Below are 24,403 nucleotides of genomic sequence, written 5' to 3'. Positions count from 1 at the left end.
GCGTTGCGGTACAGACGACATTGTACAGTCGCAAACTTTATTTTAAAAAAAAACCTCCGATTTTGGCCCCATTTCTCTAGACTTCAACCGGAACAGTCATGAACAACTCAAAACATTAAAATACAGACTCGATCATAAACAATTGTGCCTAAAACAAGGGTCCTTACAAATCAAATTTGTAAAAATTGAAAGCGATAAAAAAATGACGAATCCTGAAACATCCATTAATTATTAACCATTCATAAAAAGCATTCATCACATGAAGAATTCGAACAGAATACAAACCCACTAAATTTCTGTGAAATTAACTCTGAAAAGTTGGAAAAAAATCTAGCCAAAATCCCGCTCTGATACTAATTGAATGAATCGGTTAAGGTCCTTAAGCGGAAACGGGATCAGACCCAAATCCCAAATTTTACAAGATAAAAAATTTACAGAAAAGTACAGAATATTATGCATTCAAAAATAAATTTTACAGCATGCTATAAACAATTAAGAAAAGAAAAAAGAGAATTGGGAGATGAAAATCTAACCCTTGAAGAACTTTTCATCACGTTTTTCCTCTCTGCAAAAAAACCACGAACTCGAAACCCTAATTTAGCCAAAATGACCACCACCAATTGGTTCCTTTGTATTTTATGGAATAAGAATCCATAAGTTTTGTGGGCTCTGTCTTTTTGGAAGAAGAGGGAATTAAGAGAGAGGAGAAGAGAGATTGGGAGGCTAAAAACAAATTACATAACTCTTCTGTAAGAACCATAAAAAATCTCTCTATGAAAACAAATGAAGAAGAAGAAGAAAATATCTCCCAATCACCCACACAATACATGGGGTTGAGAGAGAATAGGGAGAGAAGTTATTTTCCTCCCCTAATTTCAAATATTAAATTTTTAAAAAGAATTATATATATATATATATATTATATATATATATATATATTATATATCATATATAACATATAACCTATGGTTTAATATTGTACTACATACAATATAACCTATAGTTTTAATTCCCTCATCAACGATATTTAATATAAATCCCATTTTATATAATTTAATTATATGAATCTAATTCACATAATTAATATTTAAATCATATTCAAATATTTTATTCCTCTCAAATAAACTTTATATTATAATGTATCAAATACATATAGTAATTATATCATATATGATTAAATTAAATTAATTATATCACATATAATTAATTCCCTCAATTAATTTGAACAATTGAAATTAATCCAAAATTGATTCTCATTTAATCCCCGTTGAGCTACAGAGGGGACCTCATAGACCTGTAGCTTGAAGCTTTAATGGTACTTGAATAATTAATTAATTAATTATTCAACATCCATTAACTGTCGGATACTCCACTAAAGATCAACAGCTGCACCCTTCGCGCTACATATATATTTCTATGTCCATTAGATATAACCAGTCAACAGCGTGATGACCCTTCATAAATTGCTCGTAAGTACAACTAGGCCAAAATTATCGTTTTGCCCTTATAGTTACATCTAACTCATTAAGTATCACTGATCCCTCTAATGAACAACAAATCATAGTCCAACTATGACCAAACCTCTCTCGGGCCAAGAGAATGTGTGGCGCCACATTGTTCAAGCCCTGAAATCAACCTTTAAGAGAGCAATTTATCTACTTACCCCGACCTCGAGGAAGAAGTGAGTTCCGTCTTGCGTAGCTGTGTTCCCAGCTATCGAATCAGACAAATCCCCAAAATGGTAGACTTGTTGAGTCGGCAATCTGGCCACTCAAACCCATACAAATCAAAGGATCACTATCATAGGTAGAAGTTCATAACTCACTCAGGATTCGATCATGTCATCTATGGTCATCCTAGTGAAATATAAATCTCTATTATGAACATTGTTATATAATGAGACTAGTTATTTCGTGATCCGGTTTATACAAACTCCTTTGTATAGAATACCCCTGCTCACATGTCTCCACATGAATGATCAAGATCAGATCATTTGTAGCACTTTACAACAATTCTAACATCTATAAAGCAGTCCTACTCATAATGTCAACAAGATAAGATATCCAGCCTTATCTATCTACTACAAACCATTTAGATTATCACTTAAACATGATCCACCTGTATGTCTCTACAAACATGGTTAAGCTACAAAAGATAACCTTGGATGTTATTTATTGGTTTGTGGGTTTAATGCTACTAAATGTCAAATAAAACATCTCATATTTTATTAAATAAATAAAGTATTTGTACAATACAATTACAAACTACAGAACCCTACGTGATTTGGGGAATCAACCCCAACATACAGTTGTGAGTTTGTTAGTCGTCAGTGTAAACTCATGTTAGGATCCTAGGTAGTAGTCGTTGGCCACAAATATTCTACACTATACAAATGTCAATTTGATGTTGCCAAAAGAACGGCGAGGCGAAGAATGCCAGTTAGTAGATGACAAGTATAGAGGTGAAGTCGAGCCATCGACAATGATAGCCAATTTCGATCAGTAAGATCAAGATCCATCATTTCAAAAATAATTAGGAAATCCAAGAAGGAAAGTTGATGACTATCACGAAATCTCAATTTTCAGACACTCGAATGGATTGATCTCGCCAAAGCGAGTAAACGTATTAGATTGGAAGACCCAAGAAGTGTTAGGGTTAGTGCCCTAAAACTCATGAGTTTCATAGTTTGAAATTTGTACATGCATTATTTATTTAATAAAATAAGAAGTTACTTTATTCGACATTTAGATTGTATTAACCCAATCCAAGAAACTAAGATCCAAGGTTATTTTATGTAACTTAAACATGTATGTGGTTGACATAAAAGTGGATCATGTTTAAGTAATAACCTAAATGGTCTGTAGTATATGGATAAAGTTCCACCTTATCTTGGTGACACAACAGATACAACCTACTTTATAATTGATACAATAGTTGTAAAGTGTTGCAAATGATGTGATCCTAATCGTTCATGTAGAGACATGTGAGTAAGGGTATTCTATCTAAAGAGTTTGTAAAAGACCAGGCCACGAAATGATTAGTCTCTCTCTATAACTTCGTTACTTGAAGAGAGTAACATTTCACAAGGATGATCATAGGTAACTCGACCTTAATCCTAAGTGAGTTGTGAACTCTTACCTATAAGGGCAATCCCTTGATCTATATGGGTGAGAGTGGCTAGATTCGCCGACTCAATAAGCCTACCATTTTGAGAATTTGTCCGAGTGGGGAGCTTAGAACACACTTCTTTCCTAGGTAAGTAGATGCATTGCTCCCTTAATGACTAATTTCGTGTCTTGAACAATGAGATCTCACCCTCTCACCAGCCCAAAAAGGATTAGTTTATAGTTGGACTATAAACTATTTGTTCATTAAAGGGATCAACGGTATTTAAGGAATAAGATGTAACTACAAGGGTAAAACAGTAATTTGATCTCATTATAGTTATGGGCAATATGTAAAGGGTCGACTTACTGTTGATTAGTTATATACATGGACACAAAAATATATCTACAATCGAATAGTGCAGTGACCTACAGTTAATGAATGTTGACTAATTTAATTAATTAATATTATTTTATTGGAGCTTCTAATTTGTAGGTCCATAAGGTCTCCTTGCTAACTCACTAAGGATAAAACAAGGAATAGATGTTTTTAATTAATTTAAAATTATTCAAATTATTTATGGGAATTAAAGGTATTAATTATAATAATGTGATTAATATAAAAATATAATGTATAATATATTATAGTATATAATTAATTGTAAGTATAATTTATAATTTAAACTATATAATATGTGTGAAATAAATTTTTTAATGAGATTCAAATATTATTTATATGAATAAGATTCACGTGAATACTATACGTTAAAATTTAATATGAATAAGATTCGTATTAAAAACTATAGGTTATAAGAGATATAAGCAATTTAATATGATTAAAATGCATATTATATGATTAATTAATTAAGAGTTAGTTAATTAATCAGTTAGTTAGATTATATATAATACAATATATTATTATTATTATTATTATTATTAACTCCTTATTACAGGGAGTTATTGATTTTACGTGTGTGGGGAGTTATAATAACTCCCATTCCTCATCTTTATGTGGATGATTTTCTTCACAAGAGAAGATGAAGAGATGTGAAATTAATAGAAAAATCTCTCCTAAGAAAGAACTCTTACAACCTTTTTGTAATAACCTTCCCTTTCCCAAAAACTCCAAAGAAATCCTGCAATTTCATTCATTGTCAGAGAATACCAAGGTCACTGAGTGGTAATGTCTTTTGCATGTGCTGTTTGTAGTGTTTGTGAATTCGGGAAGAAGTTCTTGTATTTTGCAGAGAAGAGTTCGTGATCTCAATAGAGAGGATTTACATGAAGAAGAGGTCTTCAAGGGGTTAGTATTTACTCTTCTCATTTTCTCTTTTATAGAAGCATGCTTTAGGTTTGAATGTTTATGCTATGTTCTCTGTATACTTCTCTGTATTTATTGTTTTCAAAACTAAATGTCAATGTCACGACATTCATACACTTCAGCGAAGAATTCCATTCCTTCAAACAATTGCTAGGGTCAAATCCCGCTTAGCAGTAGGCTTGAAAGAAGGAGTCAAGCCACTTGCATAATATGTCTTCTTCAAGAATATGTGTTCAGATTGGAGAAGATGTCAGTTGTTACCACTTCACTGAAGTGTGAGTACGTGGCTATATTTCATATTTGGAGGATAATTACCCGTAGCTTGCTCATATCTCGAGACAAGTATAGATGAACTACAGTTATTTTTTTATGGTTTCCTATTTTGTTACTTTGTTAATTTTATAGGTTTTATGTTAATGTCACACCCCACCCCGAATCTGCACTCCTGATCCCGAGGAGAGGCGTGAGGGACCGCAGATACCACCCTTTTGTGATACCTACTGCCCAACTAAACCTCTTTACTACATTCAATAAACTTTAAGTCAAGGAGATAACAATAACTGATTAAGTAGGCCCATTTTATATTACAACAATGTAATGTTCATACAACTCCAAGACTTGATTACAAAGTTTACAACAACCATTCTTTAAACAAACATAAATTTTATTTTAAAAATTCATTTTTGAGAATACAATTCCACGATCAACAACAATCACATAATAAAATGTAATCACCCCAGCCTATCAGCTAGACAACCCTGGCATGACCATGTATCTTCCCCGGGTATTCTCCGCGAATAACCCGCGATGACCAAATTTTGGACACAACCCTATAGTCCGCTGAGTATATTATTAGTTCCTGTTAGTCATGCTTGAGTACGTTGACAATTTCCATCAGGTACCTGTAAATTTCCAGCAAAACGTCCTCAAGGCATGTTAACAGCATCCTGAGTACAAATCTCGTTCCGACACAATGACACACGCATTATGACAACAATACAACAACAATCAATTTAGGAAAAAACCATTTCCCGATCATGCCAATATTTCAAACACAACCTATATATATATTCACATATATACATAGAAATAAATCATATAAACAATAGAATAACCACTCACCTTGGTTGGTTAGGAACTTTCCTTTCCGAAGTTCCTTAGGTTTCCTTGGTTTCCCTTTTGAACCCTAAATTCCAGATTCAATTATAATCTTAGATTACTTATAGTTCCAGAACTTATTTTAAGATACTTCCTTCTGAAAACATGTTTTAAAATGTCTCAGGAAGCTTACCCTAAAATATTAGCTTATAAATCCTCGTGGTTTGGCCGAAATCATCAAAACATCAAGGCTGGCCCAAGCTTACCCGACAGCTCGACCCTTCTGTCTTTTCCTCATTCTCTAACCCGATTCCTTGGAGCTTCTTCTCTGAAATCCTACCCTGAAAAATAGACTCTCAGGGCTTTCATGTGGCTTTAGAATCACTCCAAATGCATAAGTATTCTGGGAGAACTCCTCGTCCCAAGTTGATGCTACTTTCAGACCTTCCTGTTCGACGACATCTTTCCCTCTAGAACCTCTTGACCAACACATGGTCTTGCTACCAACGCATGCGTTCTTCCATCAACGCATAGTCTTCTCCCAATCAGCCTTTATCCTTTGAAGAGAATTTGAGTTATGATCTGAAGTCCTTGGCCCTATTTATAGGCGTCCACAATCTCTCTAAGGCCGACACCTCCTACTTGGCCGAATGTCCAAGTGTCCTTTCCTTACACTATTAACGCAACCTTACATCATCGCAATCCAAGGTGTCTTCCTCTTCCTTTAGCCAACACATAGCCCTCACATTTGCATGTCTTCTTGTGCATCCACCTCATTTCCTTAAGACTTAAGATTTTTTTCCTAACAAGCCACATGTCTGGATGACAACCCTGAATGCGTCCATCCAATCTCAATGCATCTATCTACTGCAATTGCGTCCATCTAACTTCATATGCATTCATCCGACTGACGCAACACACTTATGTCCAGACACCACCCATTGGCGCATGCGTCCATCCCATCTTTGCGCCCTTGCGGTGTCTTTAAAACTCAACATAACACCTTTCAAGCCATTGCCGCCTAGCACCTTTCCCCATATGCGACCTACTAACCTCGATTGTGCCATTCCCAATTAACGCAACCTTACCTTGTGCATCCCATTGACGCAACTTGTTCGTATATGCTAGATGCTCGCAAGGCTCCCCCTTGGCTGCATGCCCTTTACCGCATGGCTTACCTTTGCCTTATGCTCTCAACTAGGATTATGACTAACCTTCTTCCACCGCATACTATTTGCTCAAGCCTTGTCCTATGCGTCCACATGCCTCAGATGTCCAACGCATATAGCACATCTCTAACGCATGTCAACCCTTGAGTCAAGCTAAGTCTCAACTCAACGCCTCATAGTATAACTTACCATCACCTAGTCTCTTGCTAACGCATCCCTCATGACCATCGCATGTATGTCTTAGTTGCTTGTCAACGTCCTTAGTCTCTTACTCAAGAACAACGCAACAAACCTCATAAACCTTATTACCACAAACCTTAGCAATGCAAAGACAATTCACCATGCGTTCACCATCATTTGTCTCATCGCCTAGCTCATCGTTTAGCAAGGCCACCACATAGCACCATCGCATAGCATTGTCGGATAGCACCATCGCATAGCATTGCCGCATGACACCATCGCATAGCATTGTCGCATGACACCATCGCATAGCATTGCCGCATGACACCATCGCGTAGCATTGCCGCACACCATCGCGTAGCATTACTGCACACCATCGTGTAGCATTGCCGCACATCATCGCGTAGCATCGCCGCACACCATCGCGTAGCATCTCCGCATACCTTCGTGTAGCATCTTCTCATACCATCGTGTAGCATCGTCGCATACCATCATGTAGCATCATCGCATACCATCGTGTAGCATCGTCGCATACCATTGTGTAGCATTGCTTATTTACTACACGATCAACCCGCGCACACATCTCCAGCGCCTATCGCCTATGTCCATACAACTTGAGGCTACCGCATGCTCTACTAACCTCCCAAGACTTTGGCTGCCGCATGCTTGTCCCCGCATAGCCTTTCCTCTTGGCCATACTATAACCTCTTTCAACGCCCAAATAACCCCTCAAATATTCATGGCCAACGCATGGCACCACACCAACGCTTAGCACAAGGCCAACGCATTGTCTAATACTTAGCTATTTTTTTCTTGGCTTCCAATGCATGGTTATACTTAACCAAATTTTCATCAGTTTAAGCTTATTTCAAAGCTACTTAACAAATCTATTTAAACACTTGGAATTTTCCTACTCTTTAACATAGGATTTAACTTCCACTTAGTTAATTCCTTTAATCACCTGCTTAAGTAAGGAAAATGAAAATCTGGGTTTCACAGTTAAACATTAGAGTTTGTCAAAATACATAGAGATAATAGTCCTAGTGAGAGTAGAATTTTGGAGTTTGTCAAGATCACAAAGTTTCATTGCAGTAGGAGGCAAGATCATCGTTTTGTCTCCAAGTGGGAGATCGTTGGTTGTCATTTGTGGAGACAAAACTTGGAGTCCAAACTTTTAAGCCCAATTCATCTACTTAACCCATGACCCAATTCATCTGTAAAATTGGAGGCGAGTAAAAATTGGTTTTTAATGGAGGTGGATTTATCCAAAAAAAAAAAAAAAAATCTCCAACCCATTCTTGACTGTGTCCAATTGGGAAGATTGGTTCAGCGTAAGCAGCAAGCACATACTCAACTGTAAACCATTTTGCATATAATGTTTGAACATTAATGTTTCTCAGGGTCGCTGTAGATATTGCATGGGAGCATGAGATCTCGAGGCAATTAAACTCAATACACGTACATGTCCGTGAACAAAGGTAAACCAACCCCCCCAAATATCCTTCGTCCACAATAATTATATGCATATCCACCAGAGAAACACGATATGTTCTAGACATCAATTCTGATTCCTTAAGAATACTTATTGCATAATTAGTTACAATGTTTGTGCATGCCATTGCGTGTGTACGTCGGATATAGAACAAACCTTGTAGCCACTCGCGGATATGCTCTAATAGTTACAATGTTTGTGCATGCCATTGACTTTCAAAAGGTGTAACTGATACAAATAACGACATCCGAGATGCCTCACTGCCTTCTAAGAAGAAGCTAAGATCTTCACCGTCGACTATGTCAATTGGCGGAGCCAGGACCAATAGATTGTAGCAACATTTGATATGTATATCAAACATATCCGGATTGATATTCAGTCGTTGGTACATCATACTCACTAATTCATTGATTGTTATATCATTTCTAACTTTCAGACCTTTCATATGACTACCAACATAATTTCTTCTGGACTCATCCCAATCCCCACCAAATCATACAAAGATGTGATCGTGTATAAATTACTATACAATCATGTAGTAAATTACTATGCAATCGTGTATAAATTACTATATGGTCATGTAGTAAACGATTGCATAGTAATGTCTAAACGATCACATAGTAATGTATAAACGATCGTATTATATAAATTAGTACACAATCGTTTATAAATTACTATGTGATTGTGTATAAATTACTACATGATCGTGTAGTAAACGATTGCATAGTAATGTATAAACGATTGCATGGTGATGTACTAACGATTGTGTATATATACTAAATGATCGTTTATAATTTACTAAACAATCGTGTATAAATTACTACACGATCATTTATTATTTACTATATGATTGTGTATAATTTAATACACGATCGTTTATAATTTACTATACGATCGTATTGTAATTTATGACGATCATGTAGTAATTTATACACGATCGCATAATAAACGACTACGTATTAATGTATAAACGATCACATAGTAATGTATAAATGACCGCGTATGAATGTATAAACGATCGTCCAGTAATTTAATGCTAAACGACACTTATTAAGAAAGCGATCTGGGAGAAGAAATCGTACATTAAATGAAGGGCTGAAGAAATCGTACATTGAATGAAGGGTTGAAGAAACCGTTGAAGGAAGAAGAAATGTGGACTCAATCCGACGATGAAAGCTATGAGAGAATCCGAAGATGTTGGGCTGAAACTCTGAGAGAAAGCTACGAGAGAACAATGAGAGAATTTCATGGGGAGTTCGACGACATAAAGTGAATAATAAGAGTGACGTTTCATTCTCTTCAAAATATTAGTTGGGAATAAATATTTTGGTGGAATGTTGGTGGTGTATTGAATGCACATTAAATGAAGGGTTGAAGAAATCATAGAAGGAAGAAGAAATGTGGGAAAATTGTACGAGTGACCCAATTTTAGGGTCCAAAATGTCAAATGACCCATTTTTAAAAAATAATGTCAATTGACCCTCTGCTTACATCATCATGGGAATAGATTACAAAAATGCCCCTCTAGTCTATAGCGCTCAACTCAAACTCAACGGTCTCCCCCTCCGCTCAAAATTAGGGAAAACAAATTGTTGTACGTGCAAGTATCGTTCATCTCGCTCTGCAAAACCATCACTGTCGTAATCAAAGTTCTCTACTGCCATAATCGAAGTTCTCTACTGGGTTAGTGAATTTAATTTTTTTTCTTTCATGTTGTGTTGTGTCTGTTTAGGTTGGTATTGTTTGATCGGTCTTTTATTTTGGGTTTCGATGTGTTCTGCATTGGTTGAGGACGAAGAATATGTAGTTAGATGACAAGTTAGTGGACGAGTTTGCAAAAGCGAGATGTGCGAGAGCGATTCAAGCAAAAGTGAGATGTGCTAGAGCGATTCGAGCTAAAGCGAGATGTGCTAGAGCGATTCGAGCAAAATCGAGATGTACTAGAGCGATTCGAGCGAAAGTGAGATGTGCGAGAGCGAGATGTACTAGAGCGAGATGAGCGAGATTAGCAAGAGATAGCGAGATTAGCGAAACTTTTACAGTATATTTTGTTAGTGATTTTTTAGTACGGACCTGTTAACTGATAAATTGAATGTTCATTGAACAATGAAGGAGTAATTTAAGATGTCGAAATCTTTGAAAATTCGTGAAGTTGATAGATTTCCCGGGCAAGTAACTTGCCTGGCCCATGTTGCCAATGCCAACAAGATTGTAAAGCAGAAGCTCACTGAAAGGCAGTTAGAGATGTTCAAGAGAACAATTTTTGGTCGATTCCTAAACATTGAACTTGTATTCAACAACCCTCAAATCCACCATATGTTATTAAGGGAAGTGAAGAGCTCTGGAATGGACTCAATCAGTTTCTTTGTTAGAGGAAAGGTCGTCACATTTTCAAAGGACGACTTTTTGTTGATCACTGGTTTGTGGCGGTCTCCTACGCGAGTTGGATGGAGTGAGGAGTCCTCATATGAACTTTTTATCAAGTACTTTGGTAGTCGGTTGGCCTCAGATGCATTCCACTTGCATTTGCTTGAAGAAGAATAAAAAGAATTGGTATTTGAAAATGATGAGGATGAAGTGAAAATTACCCTAGTATACTACACAGAGGTTGCAATGATGGGTAAAAACAAGCAAAAGAATGTTGTGGATTGTACCCTATTTGACGATATTGAGGACATAGACTACTATAACTCTCTTGATTGGGGTACAATCATTCGGCAAAGGACACTCGACTCCCTGAAGACTGCACTTAAAGACAAGGTTGGTCTATACAAGAAGAAGGTGAGGGGAAATAAAAATTATGTTGTGAAGTACTCGCTCCGTGGATTTCCCCAAACATTCCAGGTAGATGTTCCTTAACCTAACTTTATCTTTGGTTTAACATTAACATAGTTATAAATTTGAGTTATTTGGATTTAGGGGTGGACGTATGAGATCCTTTCGTCAATAGCAAGAAACGTTGCCACTCGAAAGAGCAAGGTAGTGATTCCTCATACATTACGGTGGTCATGCTCCCACTCGGTGTCATTCAAAACACTTGAGAGAGACATTTTTTTAGTCTGAAAATGTAAGTGTAATCTATGTAGCCATAGTATGTTTATTCGGTAGTTAAATATACACTAACCATCTTACTGGGTTTCTTAATGCAGACAAAAGTCAAAGAGGGTCTTGTCATGTCCGAGGCTGAGAAGGAGTTTCAGGACGCCCTAATTGATAGACGACGGTAAGACAAGCACACTCTGACACCAAGAGTTCAGAGAGCTCTAGTAGTCCAAATAGTGATGGTGGTTCAGATAATAATGGTTCAAAAGGTGAGGAAGGTGAACAGGAGGGTAATTCAGAAGGTGGAGCGAAAGATGAAGAATCTGATGGGGATCAAAGCATCCACCAGCCTACTTACACTCCTAGTGAGGATATGTTTCATAATGTGCTTGTGGTTGGTGATGTACGTCCTGAGTTTGAAGAAGAGTGTTTTGTCCCGGAGGATTCGGGCCGCAAGGAGGGAGTCAATTTTGAACCTAAAGTATATACCTACCTGCGGAGCAACGACGACTCAATATCGAGCTTAGATGCCCGTGTATTGAACCTAAAGACGAATGTGAGAAACACGAAAGGCCAATTGTCAACTATTTTGTCTCTATTACAGTCGATGAAAGGTTCCACAATGCCGACGAGGTCTCCTACTCCACAAAATGCCACTATGTCCCCCATCCCGACTATACTAGGTCACCTACCCCACCTCTACCTCTACCTAGGTCACCTACACCACCTCCACCTAAGTCACCTACCTCACCTCCACCTAAGTCACCTACTGCACCTCCACCGATCCCACCTCCACCACCACCTGTACAGCTCGATATCACGACCTCTTCTAACATCCTACATTTCGATTCACAGGTATGATCATTATGTGATTTGAAAATTTCTTTCTTCATATTTGTTATTCAACATGTTCAACATTTTGTTATATTTCTGTAGGTTATGGTCGAGAGTAGAAAAACAACGCGTAAGAGGAAGGTCGTTGATAAGTACACACCTCCCATTAAACGAAAGAAGAAAATAACAAAAGAGAAGGAAGTTAGGGTTCAACTTCCTTTGGATCGTCCAAATATTAAGTACCCTCTCCCTGGGGTAATTACGATGCAGTTTAAAGCGACGATCCAATACTCCTTGGAGCATAAGGTTCCAACAGCTACATTGAAGGAAATGGTGAACTGGATTGCCGATGAGAACACGGACAACGAGGTTCGAGAAAATGCAGTTCAGCCATTATTCAAAACCTTTTTCCAGGAGTTGACTGAACCAAGTTCATGGGTTGAGTGTGACGTAAGTTTATGATCCTTGTCCTTTTTACCAAGTACATACAGTTATAAACCCTCTCCTAACGTATATTTTGTTCTAGATGCAAACCCTAAATATCATTTTTGAGTTCATGCAAGAAAATTTCTATAGGCGACCAGACATGTGTATGGCTCGCTTCACCATCCTGCCAATTGGAATAACGGTAACCATTTACTGCACTTTTGAATAGGAATACGTTAGTTGACTATTATGTATTTTAATGTTCTTTTCGTTGTGTAGAGTCATCTAAATTCTCGAGATGGGGTCTACAAACATATCAAGAATAAGTCGACCTTGGAAGTTGTCGTAGCATGGGCGAATGTGACGTTACCGGATTATTTCATGGGTAAATTTGATGTCAAGTGGTCAGGTGTGGACTTCGTATACACGTCAACAAACATTGATCAGCATTGGATGTTGGTAGCATTCGATCTAAATAGAGGCCGGTTGTTTGTATTTGATTCACTACCTTCCATGACATCGAAGAAGAAGCTGGAGTCTTTCCTTGAACCGTTGACTTACACTCTACCTTCGCTTCTTCACTACTGTGACCTGAAACGTTCGAAGCCGGACATCGAAACGTCTCAATGGAAGATAACCTGACCTACCTCTACGAATACACAGCACGGGTCGTTAGATTATGGAATTTTTGTTGTAAAATTCTTAGAACATGTAGTGACTGGTAGTGACCCATCTGTAATAACTAAGGATAAGATGACTGACTATAGGATGCAATTGGCATGTCAATAGTGGACGAACACTCCATATTATTGACGTACATGTATATTATGTATATTATTGATGTAATTTAGCTTTTACTAACATGTTATTTAAATTGTTAGTGTAGAACTACCATGAATACAGAAAGATTCATTCATGAATAACGAACAAGTTAAATTAAATTTAGATAAGCGAGACATCTGAAGGGACGAGACATCTGAAGGGATTCATTAAGCCAACAAGTTAAATTAAATTATAAGTGCAGAATTTAATTTAAGTTTAATTTAAGTAATCAAACTTTAAAAGGGATTAAATTAATTTAAATTAAAATTATAAAACGGATTGAATTGTTAGTGTAGAACTACCATGAATATAGAAGAAGATTCATTCATGAATAGCCAACAAGTTAAATTAAACTTAGATAAGTGAGACATTTGAAGGGATTCATTAATTACACTTATAAAAGGATTCATTGCCAACAGGTTAAATTAAAAGCGAGATGCGCAAGTTTCCAGAATGGTTCAAGAATAGCCAACCTCTAGTAATCAAACTTATAAAGCGAGATATCTGAAGAGATTCATGAATAGACAAACTCTAGTAATCAAACTCATAAGCGAGACAATAGAAGTTTCTAGAATGACAAGTGACACATAAAAAATTACAGTTTTGAGGATTAAAGTGGCACATAGAATGTTACAGTTACATAGACAAGTGGCGTTTAGACAATTACAAAGACAAATGGCACATAGACAACTACAATCGACCGACATTTGAATCATTTGTATTAGAGTCAATGGGTCGCCCGATCGTCAGCGGTTCACTGCAGTTTTGCCGATTATGCCCATAGTTCCCACACCTACCATATTTTATTTATCTGCATTGTTCTCTTCTTGATGGTATTATTTGTACTCTTCACCGCCCGACCTGTACCACTATTCTAGGAGGTGCAATATGCTTTTCCACATATCCCGGAGGTCTCTTCCATTTAGATATGTGACCGAGTGGATTTACAGACTCTGCATAAGCAGACATGAGGGAGTCATGCTATAGAATGGACTGCACAAACCATGGATGGGGATGTTTCTTTCTCGCGTAGCCACAATCGCATACGAACATGGGATACCGAGTGAGTCAAATTTCTTGCATGTGCATTCCTTCGTATGAAGGTTCGCAATATCGTCCAATCGATTGTCCCACACATGGATCCTATAACAATCAATTGGCTCAACTTGATATCGTCTGCCTTTGTCACACTCAGTTGCTAATCGGTTTTCACAGTAGTCCGAGTGTGACGTTGTTCGAGATGCCCAATAATTTCTCCATTCATAAAACTATGACTGGATGAGGCCTTGAACGTGTTCCAACAAGCACATTATGGGCAGCTGTCGATATTCTTTGGTCAATGAATTGAAACACTCTGCACTATTGGACGTCATGTTATCGTATCTTCGTTCTGTTTGGTAAACACGTGCCCACCTTTCAAGACCAATATCCTCCAAATATCTCGATACTGCACCATTTCGAAGAATACGTAGTTGGTCCCAGTGTACTTGGAACTCTGCCATGCGAAATGCCCTGGCTGCATTCTTGAACATCCCAACAATCGTGTTTTCCTTAAAGTTCGAAAGAATATTATTTTATAGGTGATAGGTGCACAATCCATGAAATGTTGTGGGAAAAACTACACGAATGGCATTTCCAGTAGATACCGCTCGATCAGACACAAACACCAAGTTAGGGGGTTCTCCAATGGCACACTTCAAGTTCGACATAAACCACTTCCAAGCTCGATCAGTTTCATTGTCCACTATGGCATATACTAGTGGGTAAACTTGGTTGTTGCCATCCATGGAGATTCCGACCAACATGGTCCCTTTATATTTTCCTTTTAGATGCGATCCATCAATAATTATCATCGGCCGACAACTTGAAAAACCTCTAATACAAGGTCCTAATGCCATAAACATGTACTTAAAATGGACATCATTTTCAAATTCGATTTCAAACCTTGTACCTGGATTCTCCATCTTTAACGCTTCACCATTGCATGTGGAACAGCGTAAGACTCTTCTGGAGTACCCTGGCGAGAGCATAAGCGGTTTCCCTTGCACTCCACGCCTTATCGTAACTTATGTTTACGCCGTACTCTCTCCTCATATCCTCGACAATGTGACGAGGTTTATAACCACGTCCTATACCTGTAAACTTGTCTTTGATTAGTTCATCAACTACCGCAGCCATTGCTTGTCTATGGTCATGATTTAAAATTCCAATAGAACATGTGTGCGACCGCATATACTTCGTGATCTTAAATATGTCACACCCTGGAATTTTAACCGCACGAAAGCTCCACTTACAATTATCCTCTATACATTTAACAGTGAACAAATACTTAGTTGACTTCCTTACCTTATATTCAAAATTATTGTTTATGCATAGAATAGACAATCTCATTTTTAAATCACTCTTACTCAAAAAATTTTGACCAACTTCAACATCTGTCTCAGATGAAGAGGTGCCAGGCTAATCAATTCCCCTCTACGACATGAAGACATGGAATTCAATCCTCTTGATCTCTCAGTAACAGCCACTGCAGGTTTATGCACCTCTGAAGAACCACGGTCTATAGAATTTAATCCTTCTGATCTCTCATTATCGACCATGAAAGGATCACTCTCTTCTGATGGACCACAATCCATAAAATTCAAGTATGCTGATCTCTCATTACCAGGCATAGATCTGTTACATTGAGTTTCTCTTTCCAAGTTCACTGCATGAATGCTGTCATTGTCTATTGATAATGCTGATGGTTGAGTGTTCATAGACAATGGGATATCACCCTCTTCTCGATTAAGTTCATATGATGCCTCATATTGTCTATCTACACCTATACGATCATCACTTATATTCACATTTCCGTCGTGGTATGATTTTAGTGTTACATATATCTGAATTGTAGAAAGATCATCCTAGCAAAGAACGAAGTCAACATCACCATCATTTCGTATGTAATGTGGAGGGGCTTCAAAGTCAAGCTTATATTTAACTCTCATAACAACATCAAACTTTGAGCAACTTACATTTGCAATCCTGTAAACGTGAGCTTTAAGTTCTTCATACTTCAAGGTAATAGGCACAATGATTCCTGTTAGCTCGCCTCCAACATACAAATTTTGGTTCTCATCCCAATGACCTCCGTATCGAATTAGTACACACTTCCGTGTCATCCTACAAAGCAAGAGAACATTTTTTATTAAGCAGATAGTAAAATACATGGATCTCTCTCGTTGTCGCTCTCGCGCGTCTCGCTCTCTTGTCTCTTGCTCTTGCATTTCTCGCTATCGCTCAAGCTCATTCTCTCGCTGTCGCTCAAGCCCACTCTCTCGCTGTCGCTCAAGCCCACCCTCTCGTTGTCGCTCAATGTCGCTCTCTCCACCTTTCTCTTTGTCCCTCTTTCTCACACCCTTTTCGTTATGCTATTTTACAATGTCTATACATACCTGTTTTGAGACCACGTTTCTACAAACACCAATGAGACCAAGTTCAAGAAAAGTTTGTTCCATTCTGAAATCTCGTTCTAAAAACTCCGTTTGGTTCAGAAAAACTCTGCTCTGGAAAACCTCGTTCAATAAATCTCCATTCAACAAAATGATAGTTCAAATGAAGTTTAGATTTTAAAGAATACACCATTTTTGTATTAACGATTTTAAGTTGTAGACAGATTTTGTGAAAATTGTCAAATCAATCATACAGGGACAAACAATCATACCACGATGGAAGATGAACAGACAGCGAGAGCGAAAGGGTTATCAGGGACAATTTTTGTAATCTATTCCCGTGATGACGTAAGCAGAGGGTCAATTGACATTATTTTTTTAAAATTGGTCATTTGACATTTTGGACCCTAAAATTGGGTCATCCGTACAATTTTCCCAAGAAATGTGGTGTGGTCTGAAGGCTGAAGAAAACCGGGGATAGTTTTGAAATGGGAAAAGATGTGGTAAAAAAGTTTTTAGGAAGAGGTCGTTACTAGAAAAAATTTTAGATTTTAGATCATTTTGTGAAATTTTCCTAGTAATTTTTATTGCATCGTCCTCCAATAAATAAATAAATAAAATCCCAATGTCGACTCCGGCCAACCCGACTATGGCCGCCAAACCCTCTCTAAATTCCGACGGCGAAGACTTGAACGCCATAGTTTCCGAGCACTTTTGTGATCTCATGGACGCCTTAGCACTCGAATCGGACCTCGATCTTGCGTACAACCTCCAACTCGAAGAAGCTCTCGTCGCATCACTCGCTTCATCGTCTTCCTCCTCCTCGATTCCTCGGCCAGAATTTCAAGATTTCGAACGCGTTGATATCTCTAGAATCGGCACACTCCATTCCAGGGACATCGCGAAATACGATGAGATATTACAAGACTGGCTGCAATCGGAGTTTGATATGCGCAGGACTGGCGATGAACTTCACCCTCAGGTTCACAATCACGGTTTCGCGAGGGATATTCTAAATATTCCCGATGATGACTGGAGAGTTCAGGGTGATACTTCTCGTAAACCCTTCGGCGAAGGATGCTCGAATGGCGTTGAGAATCGGGGAGTTTTTAAGCTCTATTTCAAGGGTTTGGTGATCGAGGAAGATATTGGAAATGAGAGACGCTTTGTGGCAGGAATCGGTGTTGCTATTTGCAATCCGGAGGATAAATTAGTGGTCGAAGTGAAAAGACGCCTTGCAGGAAATGAAAGGAGTAAAATAGTGGCTGAGCTTAAGGCTTTGATCGCAGGACTGGATGTAGCTATGGATTTGAAATTGAAGCGACTTTGTTTTTACTGCGATTACTATCCTCTCTTTCAATTCGTAAGCCTTCTCTGTCCTCTTGTTCATTGTTTAATCCTGAACAATTTTCTGGCAATTACTTGTTTATCCACGGCCTTGCTTCCAAGATAACTCTGTATTAAAAAACTTTAGTTGTCTTCTACATCGATCTCGAGACATTTATATGATGGTATATTTGTATCACGTGGCATGGGACCCTTACATATTACTTTAATAATGGCGTAGATGACTGTAAAAATTGTATTGACAATGTTGGTGAAAACCCGTTTTAAATCCTTGCTTAGGCTATTTGAGGGATTAGGTCTGTTTCTATATTTTTACACGAGTGTATGGAGTTTCAAAATGATTCGATGTGAAGTTCACTGTTTAGTTTCAAACTTTAAAGGCAACCCATAATTTATAAGTAATATCCATAAAGAAATAGTGATCAGTTTCTTGTTGAGCATCATGATAGAAGGAGATTCTAAACTCACTTCCCATTAGCAGAAATATCATCTAGAAGTTAGAACCGAGTCAACTGTCAAACATTGAAGAAGATGGGTGTGCTTTAAAGTGATATTGAAAATGGTAAGATATATTAACAACTGATGTCGAGCAGGATGTTGTAGATGGCAGATGTTTGACGATATTGGGCTAGTATGATTAGGGTTTCATCTCTCTATAACAACAATTAGTAGTAATGCATCCTCAAGCCTGTAGCTTGCTGTCATCTTTTCCTAGTAATATTTTAAAGTCTGTTTTAACAAAAGCAGTGTTCCAAAATAGGTAATTTAGATGTGCTCCTAAGCTTCAGTGTTTTTCTATGAAATTGTTGATCTCAGGTTAAGTTTTTCACTTGCAACTTATTTCTAGAAATACATCAAACAATCCAACATCTTGTTATACTAACTCATGAACAGGTTACTGGCAAATGGCCACCCAAGCAACGCAAGATCGCTGCTCTACTCAGTCAGGTAGCTCATCTTCGAGTACGTTTTGACTCTTGCTATCCTGTGCATGTTGCTCGACATGATATCAAATATGCATTCAAACTAGCTAGGGATGCAATAGTTCCTCAGATCATACAAACTGAAGCTCCTGCTCCAAAGAAGAAGCTAAATGAGACTTGTGTTATTTGTTTGGAGGATTGTGATGTTAATAGGATGTTTGCAGTTGATGGCTGCTCGCATCGGTACTGCTTTTCTTGTATGAAACAACACGTGGAAGTGAAATTACTTCAAGGATTGGTGCCCAAGTGTCCGCACGATGGCTGTAAGTTTGACCTGAATGTTGATAGCTGTGCAAAATTCTTAACACCTAAAGATATGGCTACCATGCGCCAACGAATTAAAGAAGCTTCCATACCTGTTGCTGAGAAAGTTTATTGTCCATATCCAAGATGTTCAACTCTCATGACAAAAGTTGAGGTCTTGGCATACACTAAAGAAATCCTTGGTGCTGTCAACCAATCTGGAGTGCGGAAATGCATGAAGTGTCATGGTCTTTTCTGTATTGACTGTAAGGTTCCTTGGCATAATCACATAACATGCAATGACTATAAAAGGTCAAATAATCTTCCAACGGAAGATGTGAAATTGAAGTCCCTGGCATCAACATATCTGTGGCGCCAATGTGTGAAGTGTAATCACATGATTGAACTTGCTGAAGGTTGCCATCACATGACTTGCAGGTAAACTTCTATTGCCGAAGTAAAATATGTAGTAAAAATGTAGAAACTTAACTCTGTTTTTAACTCTCACTTTAACCCGAATTTACTCGTTATTGTGGTTTTTAGTATCTGTCTTTAAGTATACTTTTAGCCTTGACTAATCTCAGGTGTTTCCATCTGATTTGAAATTTTTGTTTGGCATGTAATTCTGACAGATTCTTTACATTTTTCCCTACGTATTAAGTTGAACTTGATTGAAGAACGGGAATCAAAATAGTAATACATGAAAAATGGAATGGAACTGGTTTTATTTGTTTGAATTTGTAAACGTTAGGTTTATGGATACATAACTGTATATGTTGGAAAAGTGAAATGAAGGTTATCTATCTTGAAACTCCGATCATTCCTTTATTTGTTTTCTGGATGGTTCACCATGAATGTCTAGAATAGCGTATTTGCGAGTGTTTTTTTCAATTTATACCTGCAATTTATCTAAACCGAATCTAGTTTGCAGTTGTTCATTTCGACCTCGAATAAACTCCCTTCTCGTCCTTTTGTTGTAGATGTGGTCATGAGTTTTGCTATAAATGTGGAGCAGAATGGAAAGATAAAAAGGCGACGTGTTCTTGCCCGCTTTGGACAGAGGATCGTATTTGGTATAATGACGATGATAGAGACTTTGATCATGATGATCAATACTACGATGAGGAAGATGGAGAAGAAGAGCTTTATGATTCAGAGGATGAGTTTTATTATTTTATTTGAAAGAAAAAAAAAAAAAAAAAAAAAACCATCCTCCAAGCTCACTCTTCAAATGATCCAACTTGGGATTTGATTTTTTGCCTGTAAATTGCCTGACTATAGATGACATATTTGAACTTTGAAATGATTCAAATGTTCAAGTGTAACTTTTGTTGGGACTTCTCTTCCTTTTGTAACAGGTTATAATCAATGAAGTTTGCTCTTGCTCCCCTGGTGTGAAGCTCTACATTGTTCGTTTTAGGTAATCCATATGTATTATAGGTAAATGTTTCATTTGGTTACTTAAGACATCCTTTGATAATCATTTAAGCTTTTAAATTTTGAAAAAAAAGTTATTTTTTTTTAAAATTAGGCTAAGAATTCAGTAATTGTATTTATTTAAGAAAGATGTAATGACTACTAAACTGACTTTAATTTTTATTTTTTTAAAAAATTAAGCCTATAAAAGATTTTGTTATCTACTTTCTACCATTATTTTTAAAAAAACAAGTCATCTTTGAAACTAAAAGAAAAAAATATTTTTTTAATTGGCTTTTTAATGATAAGGATACGTGTCCTTTAAAATTTGTTTTCTCTTAAAATTTAGTTAAAAATTCAATTGTTTCACTTAAAAAAATAAATATCTAAAAAGTTAAAAGAAAATAGGTTTAATTTTCAAGTATCAACAATTAAAAACCAAATTATTATCGAGGAAGCTTAAATGTCATTTTTGCAATTTCTTCTTTGTTCTAATTCAATAGTACCCACTGAAATTGGGTAATGAAATGATGCTGTTATGTTTGAGTTTTCTAAATGTACAGACATTATTTTATATAAATTTGGGAATCAATTTCTACAATCATATAAGATATTAAATTAATTTAAAAATAGTTTGTGGAGCAAGACAAATCTGGCACTGTCACTTTCCGATTTGTCGTTTTGGGTTCTCTCTTTCTAGTTCTACAGCCGACGATCGTCTCTCATTGAAGAAGCGACATGCAATGCAAAGTAGGTATCTTTTACTAACGTCGACGTCTATATTATTATTATTAGAGGTTTTTTGTTTTCTTTTTTTTCCCCTCTTTTTGTTATTTTTGCTTTTTTTGGTTTAAGAGAATTTGACATCTATATGATGGGGAAAATAATCAATTCTAATTTTATTTATCGCTTTTAATGTTTCCTACTCCATTGGTTTTTTTCTTTTAATTTGAAATTGGAATATTTTTTTAAAATTATAAAAGTTTGTTGTGACAAATTATTTGAAGAGGTCATATCAATTTTGTACGAAGTTAAGGATATAGAACTAAAACATCTTAAATTTTTGTCTAAAAAAACTTTAAATTTTTATTTAGTATCTCTAATCAAATCAAGATCAATCAATTCATAATATAATCATATTTGTGAATATATCTTTGTCTTGTTAGAAATTATGCAGGATATATATAAATGCAGAATAGCATAATTATATCTAAAATTCCTACTTCCAGAGGTTCATCCTAAACTCGTTCTAGTATGGTGGAAATCGCAAAGAACCTTCAAACTTCAAATTACTTGAATCCAAGTACAACAATTCGCTGGTTTAAAATAAACAATAAGAGAAAATCCTCATCCTAAGAACATAGTCTACACAAAAATGACACACCGAAATTAAGAGAACTTCAAATTGAAGTCTTAATCTTCCATCTGGAGTGTTCAAATAACTCGACTATGCATTTAAAAATTTGGGTTGACCAATCCCAACCCGAATTTCTAATATTTAAATTACTATTAATATTTATATTCTATTATTCTCAAAATTATTGGTTCAATAATTTAAAAGGTAACATAAATCACTCCCTTTATTTTTTTCATATTAGATTATGTCTTTCATAAATCACATAAAACATAAATAAATTATCATCTATTAATCTCAATAAGAATATGAATATTAATAATAACATCTACAACTTAGTTTTGGAATTAAAAAAAATAAATCAATTATTTTTTCAAATAAATGCATTATAAATTTCCTTATTTACAAAAAAAAAAACCTTTAATATTGATATTTTGTTGATGTGCTCATCAAATTGAAATCTCAATAACGATATCCATATTTTAATTCATGCTCTATTCTCATGTTCATTGTGTTGACTCGTGTATGTTATTTAAACTATGTTAATTTTAGACTAAAATAAATTATAAGTTTAGACCCAATCCTTAGTGTATATTTAGAAATGATTTTATAATAGTTAGAATCACTTTTATCATGTTCCTAATTGGAAAAAAAAATTATCTAACATACACAATGAGAGTGTTACACACAATGTTTCAATGCTTGCCAAAGACAAATAGAAAATCATAGAACAAAGCTTTAAAGAGACAACACACGATTTGTTAACCCAGTTCAACGATATACCACATACGTCTAGGGGCAATGTGCTTGGGAAAGATTTTTTTACTAATATGAAATTACAATTGCAACGCAGTACTTATATGTAAATAAATCGTAAATACAGTGACCTACGCAAAATTCAACTCAATAAATGATCATTTAAACTCTACCTAAGTGTGAGACTCCTTCTTAAAGTGACTTAGGCTCACCCTAAGCACAACTGTATTAGTTAGCAATCATTTAAGCTCTCCCTAAGTGTACTGATACTCTCTCTCAATGTAATATTCTCACTATCAAATGAATACCACTTTACTTGAAAAAACTTATGCTCCCCCTAAGTTCAAGAATTTTTTATCGAGTTGATAAAGAACAAATCAATATGGTCTTAAGAAAGACTCAAGATCAACGCCAACATAACCTTCGATAATGTTAGGTTGAAACACTTATAAGATTATACGCACTCACAAGAACCACGACACAAATAATCTTATTAAAAAGACTGATCCTAAAAGGATTATCACAACTCCTAAAATATTAATAGTAGAAAGGAAGCAACCCTAGCAAAAACCTATTATGAACAGATCAAAAAAGAAAACACCATCGCAAAAATAAAAATTGCTAGAATATTTCAGATAAGGAAATAAACTATTATGGAGACACAACATCTTGAAAAAACAACAAAGTGTTTGAAAAGACGCATGTTAGGACATTCAAAAGAACATCCATGGAGAAGTTTCACAACACATCCTTAAACAAATATTGCCAATTATAAATCTCTAACATTGATCACTTTGAACAAGTTTCCAATCACTCTAAAATAATTTAGACTCCGTTTTGTAATCATTTAATTTTTTGTTCTTCGTTTTGAAAATTAAGTCTATTTCCTCATCATTTCCTCCCTATTTCTTACCATGATTTGCATTTTTCTTAAATACAATGATTAAATTATTAGCCAAATTTCAAAACCAAAAAACAAAATTTTTAAAAGCTATTTTTTTAGTTTTAATAATTTGGCTTGATATTTTAAACCATTTATATTTAGTAGATAAGATAAAAGAAATTTGAAGGTGGAAATAGTATTATAACTTTATTTTCAAAAATAAAAAATAAAATCATAGTAATTACCAATTGAGACTTTAATATTTAATTTTACGATGACATTTCGAATTGTTATGATAATAAATTTTATCACTTTCAAAATCATTGTTAAACATATTCCTAAACAAATTCTCTCAGCACATAAAAGTCAGTGTTCTAAGTACAAAATCAGTTTTAAACTAATAAGAGAATCTGCCATTGATGATACATTAAATTCTAGAACATCCGGGGGATAAAATCCAATATTTTTTAAGAATGATCATGAAAATTATATGCAATAC

General features: G+C 36.0%; 2 protein-coding genes across 2 annotated transcripts; one reads left to right on the top strand and one right to left on the bottom strand.

Annotated features, from left to right (window-relative positions):
* Positions 1 to 14,756: 14,756 nt before the first annotated feature.
* Positions 14,757 to 15,666, bottom strand: LOC120088929. Its single transcript, XM_039046367.1, has 3 exons — positions 15,505 to 15,666; positions 15,135 to 15,395; positions 14,757 to 15,038 (listed from the first exon to the last, which is right to left on the bottom strand). The coding sequence occupies exons 1-3, from the start codon at positions 15,664 to 15,666 to the stop codon at positions 14,757 to 14,759; spliced, it is 705 nt and encodes a 234-aa protein (XP_038902295.1).
* A 1,855-nt stretch (positions 15,667 to 17,521) lies between these two features.
* Positions 17,522 to 20,885, top strand: LOC120089288. Its single transcript, XM_039046712.1, has 3 exons — positions 17,522 to 18,285; positions 19,164 to 19,933; positions 20,476 to 20,885. Exons 1-3 carry the CDS (start codon positions 17,548 to 17,550, stop codon positions 20,675 to 20,677), a joined length of 1,710 nt encoding a protein of 569 aa, XP_038902640.1. The 5' UTR covers positions 17,522 to 17,547; the 3' UTR covers positions 20,678 to 20,885.
* Positions 20,886 to 24,403: the final 3,518 nt, after the last annotated feature.

The sequence above is a fragment of the Benincasa hispida genome, chromosome 10 (assembly GCF_009727055.1).
Source record: "Benincasa hispida cultivar B227 chromosome 10, ASM972705v1, whole genome shotgun sequence".
NCBI lineage: Eukaryota > Viridiplantae > Streptophyta > Magnoliopsida > Cucurbitales > Cucurbitaceae > Benincasa > Benincasa hispida.
Note: the sequence above shows the minus strand (reverse complement) of the source record. Positions and strands in the feature narration are given on the sequence as shown.

Coding starts and splice junctions, on each gene's coding strand:
- LOC120088929 (XM_039046367.1), bottom strand. CDS start 15,666: ATGGCTGCGGTAGTTGATGAACTAATCAAAGACAAGTTTACAGGTATA. Junction 15,396..15,504: donor CCGCTTATGCTCTCGCCAGG/GTACTCCAGAAG, acceptor GTCCATTTTAAG/TACATGTTTATGGCATTAGG. Junction 15,039..15,134: donor TGTTTGTGTCTGATCGAGCG/GTATCTACTGGA, acceptor TCGAACTTTAAG/GAAAACACGATTGTTGGGAT.
- LOC120089288 (XM_039046712.1), top strand. CDS start 17,548: ATGTCGACTCCGGCCAACCCGACTATGGCCGCCAAACCCTCTCTAAAT. Junction 18,286..19,163: donor ACTATCCTCTCTTTCAATTC/GTAAGCCTTCTC, acceptor ACTCATGAACAG/GTTACTGGCAAATGGCCACC. Junction 19,934..20,475: donor TGCCATCACATGACTTGCAG/GTAAACTTCTAT, acceptor CTTTTGTTGTAG/ATGTGGTCATGAGTTTTGCT.